At 41.7% G+C, this 8,470-nt stretch overlaps 1 protein-coding gene across 1 annotated transcript in view; it reads left to right on the top strand.

Annotated features, from left to right (window-relative positions):
- The window catches only part of TMX4 (thioredoxin related transmembrane protein 4), a 42,617-nt gene extending 34,970 nt beyond the window's left edge, over nt 1–7,647 (top strand). The window contains exons 7-8 of the mRNA XM_004751676.3: nt 2,216–2,279; nt 3,470–7,647. Of these exons, the coding sequence (XP_004751733.2) occupies nt 2,216–2,279; nt 3,470–3,834 (429 nt within the window). The 3' untranslated portion in view covers nt 3,835–7,647. The remainder of the gene's footprint in view (nt 1–2,215; nt 2,280–3,469) is intronic.
- Nucleotides 7,648–8,470: the final 823 nt, after the last annotated feature.

Raw genomic sequence — 8,470 nt, forward strand, 5'->3', positions numbered from 1 at the left:
TGAAAGCAGAGCCCAGGTGTGCAATCGTATGGAGCTTGGTCCTGGTGTCCCTGGAAGTTCTTCTCTCTATGAATCTTCCTAGAGTTTAACTTACAGAGTGGCCAGCAGGAGCATGGTATTTTCCATAGAGGAGTGATTTCCTGATCAAATTACTGTTCCCCATAAGCCTAACTATTCTGTTTCCTACTTTTTCCTAATTTTAAAAAGATGAGAAGTCAAAACAAGCCTGCTAGTTTGGATTTTTGTTTGTTTTCTTGGTTGAACCTCGTTACAACTAAAATATGTTACTAAATGTTATTTTTCACCTGTAAACAAAGTTCTCAACCTCTAAATCTTACTCTAGTGCAGTTTTGTTTGTTTGTTTTGTTTTTGTTTTTTTCAGTTCTGAGCCATCTGTAAGCTTGGTATTTGCTGAGGATCCTGCCAAACTTCTGGGGGTGGGGCCTGGTGCACCCAATTGCACCTCTCCTGGCAGGGCTCAGTGGAAGCTCCTACCCTTTGCTCCATGGGACTTTTGTTCCCTGAAGGCTGTTCACACCACTTTAGGGGATGAAAAAAAAAGTAACAAATGGCAGCTCCCTGATCTCCAGCCCACAGGCTGAAAGATCACTGCCCCTTCTCTTCAGTGCACCCTCAGGGAAAGGCAGTCAATCCCTTTTGTGTGCGCCAGACTCCTGGACGCCAGACTCCTGGACTCCTAGGGTGCTTGCCCCTCCAGACCCTCCTGGTAGGGAGGAGTGTCCCTCCCACCCACCCCCACCCCCAGGCCTGGCCACTGCTCTGGAGCATTTGCCTTATGGCTCGGCCCCATAGTGCTCCTCCCTGGGGAAGGAGCCAGATCTCGCAGGAGTTGTCACTTGCTTGGACCCCTGCTTGGTGAGTGGTCCCCTGATGGTCAATTTGGTGTAGCTTAGAAGAGCTGGCAGCTGGTGCTACCCACCCACTCTGGACCATGTCCATGGCCTTAAAAGCTGCCTCCTTCAAGTGGCCATTCTTGATCCTTCCCAAACCTAGAACTGGTTGTCGTATCTGTATCTCATGAATATCTGTCAAAGTGCTTTATTCATTTTTTCTTATGGAATTCATGTTCTATATTGCTTTATAATTAAATCACCATTTTTTCCTTTTTTCCTTTTTTTTTTTAACTTCTCCCTGCAGAAGTTGACATGATACCTGGAACCTAATGAACCAAATTTTGAGTAAAAAATGAATATACAGATGATAATAACTCTGAACACAAAGTAGGGTACTCATCTGATGTTTATGAAGTTGAATCAAAAGTACTATGACTTCTTTAGGTTCTTTAACATTTTAAAGCACCTTTTAAAACACTAATGTATGAAGTAGTAGTATTATTTTAAAGCCCTGCAATTATTCAAAGTAAAGGCACAGTCCAGGAGTTAGCTAGGTCCAAGAAGTGGATTGCCCTTCTAAACAGGCAGCTTCTCTCTGGGTGGATGTTTGTGTTGTGGGGTGCTGTAGGGGAAGGTGTGAAGAATGACTGCAGCTTATTCCCAGTCAGAGAACTGTGCCCTTTTTGACACAATCTGTAGCCTCATCACCGTGGCCCATGCCAGTCCGGGCGCGGAACAGAGATTGGGCGGAACCTGCCTCCAAGGAGCTTGTGGTTTACAAAGGGAGAGGGATGCTTATAGCAAGTAGAAAGTGAGTCATGCTGCAGTAAGGTTGAAGACGAAGCCAAGGCAATCACTGTCTAAAATAGAGTTTAGTTCATATCATCAATGACTTTTCTCACAATTTATTTCTGTAGAAATTTCTTATGGTACTCTTAAGAATTCTAGCCCCTGACATCATCTTTTATTCAGTCAGTGGTTACCCATGGGTGAGAGGCAGCCATATGCAGACTAATTTTGTTTGGCCAGAGGAGTGTTTTTTTAAAAGACCATTTTAGGCTTGGCTGAGAGTATCTATTTTCTTATACCTGTTTGATATACCTATTTTTAATGGGCTCTCTATAGACATTTGACTTTGTGATCCCTGACTCCTGTTATATATTCATAATATTTTCCTACATTGTTTCATTTAAAAAATAGAAGATTCTTAATTGTATCCATGTCTTTTTTGAGGACTTTTGACCAACTGCTAATTAATTGTCTCTGAATGTCTGGTTCAAGAACCAAGGCCTACATTTGAGGTTCTTTACATTTGAGGTAATAAATATCTAGTCACTGTAAAACCACATTTTTCCCTCCAGGTCCTGGTGGTAATATCAGAATGTTTCTATCTACCATTTCCAAAGCATTTATCTGAACACACTGGTAAGTATGACAAACTCATGTGAATAGAGTATTTTTGGAATTCTGTGGTGTACCCTTTTGTGCTCAAAGAGATACTAGATTCTTCCCCTGTAATTCAGTAGGTATCCAAACCATCACCACTACCAAATTCTTTGAAATGTATTCTCTACATCAGATTTGAACAAAGGTTCTTTTTTTTTTTTTCTTAAATTAGGGAATACTTCATTTTGGCAATTGTTTTTTCCCTTTAAGTGTATGCCCTTCATCAGTTAGTTGATACCTTTTCCTTCATTCAAACTGGAGTGAAGGAGGGGAATTCATATTTATTGAGTCTCAACTGTGTACCATTAACTCTCCTAAGTCCTATAAGAACAGTTTTCCCAAATCCTTGCACTACCCCACACCATTTGTGGGACTCAAGAGCCTTGGGTTGGCATGCTTTTATTCCTAGTTTTGAGACTCTGCGTGAAGACTTTTATGAGACTTTATAATTGTTGCATTTTATGTGGGAGTTTAAATAAACTTCTGTTTCTTTTGAGTTCTTGAAGTTGTGAAGGCTTGGAGGCTTTCATAGATAATTAGAAAATATATTGTGTTTAGAATTCTTAAAAATCACAGAAATACAGTTTAAAGTAACTTAGGAAAAAAAGGAAAATTTATTAACACATAATTGCAAGATCCAGGGATTTCTGGCTTCAAGCACACCCCAAGGGATGTTGGGTTTCCGCTTCTAGGTGGCTGATTCAGGGGCTGTCAACAACCCTAACTCGCATATTATCAGCTGAACAAATCCTTTGGGAAGACAGAAGGCTTATCCCCTTGACTCTGGCTGAAAGCTCCTGGGAAGTCCTGTGATTGGCTTGACTTAAGTCACATTTCTCAACCAATCACCTGACTAGTGGGTGGGTCACAGAGTGTTCTGTAAGGTACCAAATACAAAGCATGAAGGAACCTTTGCCCTCTGTTCTTTACCAAAGTCAGCAGGGCCAGGGAAATCTCCAGACAGGATCAGGGAAGCCCCGGATGGAGGTAGGACACCATCAGCTGAGGTCCATGCTGTGGACTAGCACAGCTTCAGATTGGAGAAAACTGTCACGTACCCCCCCCCCCCCATACCCCCAACCCCGGCTTCATTTCACGACTAAACACCCTCGATGGCCTGCTGAGTGATCAGTTTATTGAGAGGATGTTCCCTTCTGTTCCCTCCACAGAGCAGACCCGGAAGTCAGAGGAGGCTCACAAAGCCGAACAGCCGCAGGACGCAGAGGAGGAAAAAGATGATTCGAATGAAGAAGAAAACAAGGACAGCCTTGTAGATGATGAAGAAGAAAAAGAAGACCTTGCTGATGAGGACGAAGTAGAGGAGGACGAGGAGGAGGACGGCTCGGTCGCCCTCGCGGAGGAGGAGAGGAATGACGCCCAGGACCAGGGGCCCCTGAGGGAGGCCCAGGAGGAGGGCGAAGCTGAGCCTAAGGAAGACTTGCCTGAGCCGCCCGGCGCCGCCCACACTGAGGTGGCGGAAGATACACTGAGGCAGCGCAAAAGCCAGCACGCCGCAAAGGGACCACAGGTCTAATGACAGTATTTCCGAGCATTCAGACCGAAGGAGTAGGTCCGCTTCCCTCGGGTCTGCAGTGTAAATCAAATCCTTATTTTTTCCTGAATGAGCAAGCTTCTCTTAAAAAAGCGATCTCTAGTCATGTAGTCTCTGGCATTGAGCCTCATGTAGGTTAATGAGAGCGTTTCAGGCATGACAATCAGGAAAGGGAGAGACAAACCGGGTGTGGGGATCTGTCCTGGGACTTGGGATGGGCACACCTTCACTGGCTTGAGGCTAGAGAGTCCTGACCAGGGAAAGCAGCCCGCAGGCGCCATAACACGAAAGCCAAGCACCACGACCATCCTCACAGCGTATGGGAGGGAGTTCTTGCAGAAGTCTTCTGTGTTAGTATTTTGTTTTTGTCAAACTGTAAGAGATATCAGCCACGCGGTGCGGAAACGCTTTTCCAGAGATAGAAACCGTGAGGGCCCTGGATATTATGGTAGAAGAGAGCTTGGACGCCATCCAACTCTCCGATCCTCCTTTGTTAGGATTTACTTCTTACCTTTAGTATTTACAACTTTCCCACCACGGGCCTGCAGGCGCCCCACGCTCTTCACAATACTTCCTCAGTGAGCGGCCTCCGGCAGCCGCCGCTTCCCATCAGCCGCCTTCATTCTGACTTGAGGGTTTACATAATCCAGAACCAAAGCCCACGGAGCCGTGACTGCCAAGCGTCTTGAATGAAATGTTGTAACCTTTGGAGATTCAAAAGGGAAGCAGGGATTTTACAGGAGAGATTTTTGTTGTTGTTTGCCAAAACGTAGTAATTTTTTTTTTTTCCAAAAGGTTCCTTTAGCAATATTCTTTTTGAAGCCAGAAGTGCCCTAAGTGTTGCCCAGGACAAGGTTGTCTTGTGAAGAGAACTTGAATACTTTGTTGTTTTGCTTCCATCTCAAGGGGTTCCCTGGCTCTTGAACCACTTTAATATTAACTGCAAAACCATTTCTGGTTTTCTTTCAGTGATGTGCTTTTGGTGAAAGAATTAATGAAAGTGAATATCTGGAAATGAAAGATTTGGTTTCGTTTCCTTCTTCCTTAATCTTGTAAAGAATTTTATCCCTGTAAATCTCTCAATACTCAATCTACTAAAAGTACCCAAGGGGCCCGATTTCTTTTAAAGAATCCATCCATCTACTTCTGCCTTACCTGATTTATGTCTTAGAATAAATTCATAAAATTAGATTCCAAGCTTATGAAAGATGTCTAAAGTTGATCCTACACCCCTTGGGTCCAGACAGAAAAACAAGTAATACAGGTTTATGAAATTCAAAAAGTTTCTGTCATCTTTATAAAGAAATATGCAATATACTCCTGTCTGGCTGTTTTGATAACCCTTACCTTGTATTAACTTTGAACACAGGCTCCCTAGAGGAGGGGGAGCTGCTGAGACCCTCCACCCTCGAGTGGCTGAATGGGCCTGTTGCAAGCCTCACACAAAGGGAGTTTTTATTCTGACAGAGTCCAATTTTTAGAGATGGTTATTTTTCATCTTTCTAACTCCGTTACCTGACAGTCTCATCCCCCAGTACTATGAAGTTCATGAGGAGTCGCCAATAGTTTTTCTCTTCGCAGCAACAGCACCTTGAGTTTGAGGCCATCACAGAACTGACAGACTGGGAAAACCTTGACTTTGGCTCATTTCCTACCCCTCCTGCCATGTACGTCTCTAACACATCCTCAGCCCAAGCACCATGGTTCTGATGGTGGCAGCTCCATCTCCCTGATCATGGAAAGCTTTTCTGGTTCATTGCTGAGCGGAGCCTGTGCTTCTCTCACTGGATTTCTTTCTCCTATAATCAGCTGAAACAAAGTTTTCAAAGATCATTAAGTTCAAGTTCAGAGGTATGGAATAAAGTTTTCATAGTTTGGCTTTTCTGCATAATACCTCCCCCCTTTCCCACTCCTCATATTAAAAAAAAAAAAAAAAAAGTTTTTAAAGTGGAGTATTTGACCAAAAGGGAAGGAATGAAGAAATCTATTTTTGCTTTTTATGAACATAAGGCCAATTTTCTACTGGACCCCAAATAATACCTAATTATACAACAAGAGAAATGTATGTTCTTTCTCAACAATACTTAAAAAAAAAAATCGGAGGAAGAGGAGAAAACAGCTTAGAGAAGAAGATCCACGAAAAATTGAAGCTTCTGTGGCTATAGGAACCATTTTTTTTTTTTAATATCCTGGCAAAAAGTGGGGTTTTTACTAAATGGCTGGAAAAGTACACATCTAATTTAATTTCTTTTCACTTACGGCCTGTAGGTTTGTTTCCAGTATTTACTGAATAAAAAACTACAGGGAAAAATGTCAACCTAAAATAATTTGAAATTAGATTAACATTCCAATAGGCTTTTATGGATTTTTTTTCCTGGAGATAATCTATTTAATCCAGAAGTCAAATGTGTGGAAACATGATTTTGATTAAAAAAATAAAAAATAATCATGCTTCCCTATGTTGCAATATCAGTTTTCTAATTATAGAAAAGTATTTTATGTAAATCAAAATTAGGAAAATTAAATAAAAGTGACTATAGACTGTACTGGGGTGCAGTGTGTTTTGCATGAGTAGTTGGAGCAGGGTTCTTTTCTCTGATGAGAGGGAAAATCTGAAACTTCTAGCTACCTTTTATTAGTTTGTTTTATCATTCATCTCTTGCTAGATCTGCTCTACCATCCCAGCTTGCTTAGAGATCTCCTATTGGAGCTATGGATAGGCAATCCCACTTCTTTCTTTTTCTTTGAAGTCTAAGCACTGAATGGGGTAACAGGCAGTACTCATTCACTTCACAGGTCCCTGAACCTCACCTCACGGGTGCACACTTACACCTTATCTGGTGTGTAAGGGCCCAGTTAGCACAGGCCTCTCTAACTACAAAAAGAAATCCAAACTAACGACTGTAATAAAAAGTAAAGAAGCTTTAGCCAGGTTGGCTTTTAGCAGGGGAGAAAGTCAAATTTTGACCTTTTTATGGCCCAAATCCTGGTTGATAACTACAGCATTGCTGCGTGATTTGAGGATATGTAAGTCTGCAGAGCCGGCATCCTGTAAGACCTTTGGGAAAGGATGAGAAAAAATGTCTTCAAAGGCGAGCACTTAGCCTTTATGTTTTTTTACAACCAAGTCTTTAAGAGTGGAGCCTGTATGCTGCTTTCCAGGATGGCAAACATCAAAGAGCCCAAATATATGTGAACAATAAGGTCCACCGAAGATTTCAGTATAAAATGTTAAATTGGTATGAATTCAGGGAGAGAAAGAAGGGAAAGATTGGTGCTTTCGCTAATGTGTATCAACTCATCTCTGTCCAGCTCAGTATTGAAGTGTTATTTCTGCCAGTATTATAAGTGTGTAACAGACCCATCCTGTCAAATACAACATTTTGAAAAGTATTCATGTGAATCTTTTGTGCCAACGGAAAAGTTCCTTCTTGTTCAGCATTGTTACCTTAGTCTGATGTTTCAATCCTCTTCGGATCAGTTCCTCTTGAAAAACCAAATGATGATGAACCTTGATGGGGCAACCTTTTGAGCAGCTTTTCTGAACCAGGAGATTTGGTTAGAAGGCCTTTGGTGGTTTCAGACCGGCACATGGCCTTCAGATGGCTTCTTCTTGGTCAAGTTTCGTGGGAACTGTGCCCCTGCAAATGTGTGACTCAGATCATTTTCACATGTTTCTGATGTAGTTTCGTTGTATTTGTTACTAAATAGCTTCTTTGTGCAAATGCAGTTTTTACACTAAAAATGCTGTTTATTTGTATTGTAATACATTATAAATTTGTTATTTATATTGTTTGTAATAGTCTTAATTATTTAGCTCAGTGATATTTAATTATGTTTCTCTTCATCCATGTGTTCTTTGCTTCCTCAGAGAGCATCTGCAGCATCTGGAATGGGGAATCAAAATACGAGTCTCGAGCAGTACACTGCTTGAATTACAAATCACCTTATCACAAAATTATATACAGTCTTTGATTATACATGTTTTTATTTTATTGTAAACTTCTGTTTGCATCCAAGCCTAATGATAGTGCTGAGTAAAATCAAAACAGTATATTACTTTTCATAGAAGTATTTTCACGAAAGTCATTTGCCTAGGCAGTAAAAAATACTGCTTTGTTAAAAAAAAATAATTTTCATGTGCCCATCCTCTGTCCAATCTGTTTGCTCCACCATCTTTCTTTTCCTCCCTCCCTCTCTCCCTCCCTCCCTTCCTTCTCTTTGACTTGATGAAATGCAAACCAGGTGCCTTTTAGTTGCTCCAGAAAGTGCTTCAAACCAAGAACAAATGCAAAGATCCAAGATCCTCTTTGTTATAGCCATTGTGTTACCTATAAAAATTCAATGTCACTCACTTCTTAGGTTTCCCTCAGCTCTGAGGTCTAGAGGTGGTCAGGGCTGGTGCAGATGGCTAAGAATGCTGCTAATACTTCAAGACACTGGGACTGACCTGGTCTCCTAAGGCATTCAGAAGACTGGTCTACGCCTAATCCTTCCTATCACCATAGCGTTGGAAAGGCACAAAGGAGAGGAGGTGACTCTCTTAAACCCCCTATGGGACTGAACCATGGATATTGGATTTTCCACTTTTGAAAGATGGTAAGAGGGAAGTGTAGTA

The sequence above is a fragment of the Mustela putorius genome, unplaced genomic scaffold, assembly GCF_011764305.1.
Source record: "Mustela putorius furo isolate JIRA1106 unplaced genomic scaffold, ASM1176430v1.1 tig00000874_pilon_pilon_pilon, whole genome shotgun sequence".
Lineage (NCBI taxonomy): Eukaryota > Metazoa > Chordata > Mammalia > Carnivora > Mustelidae > Mustela > Mustela putorius.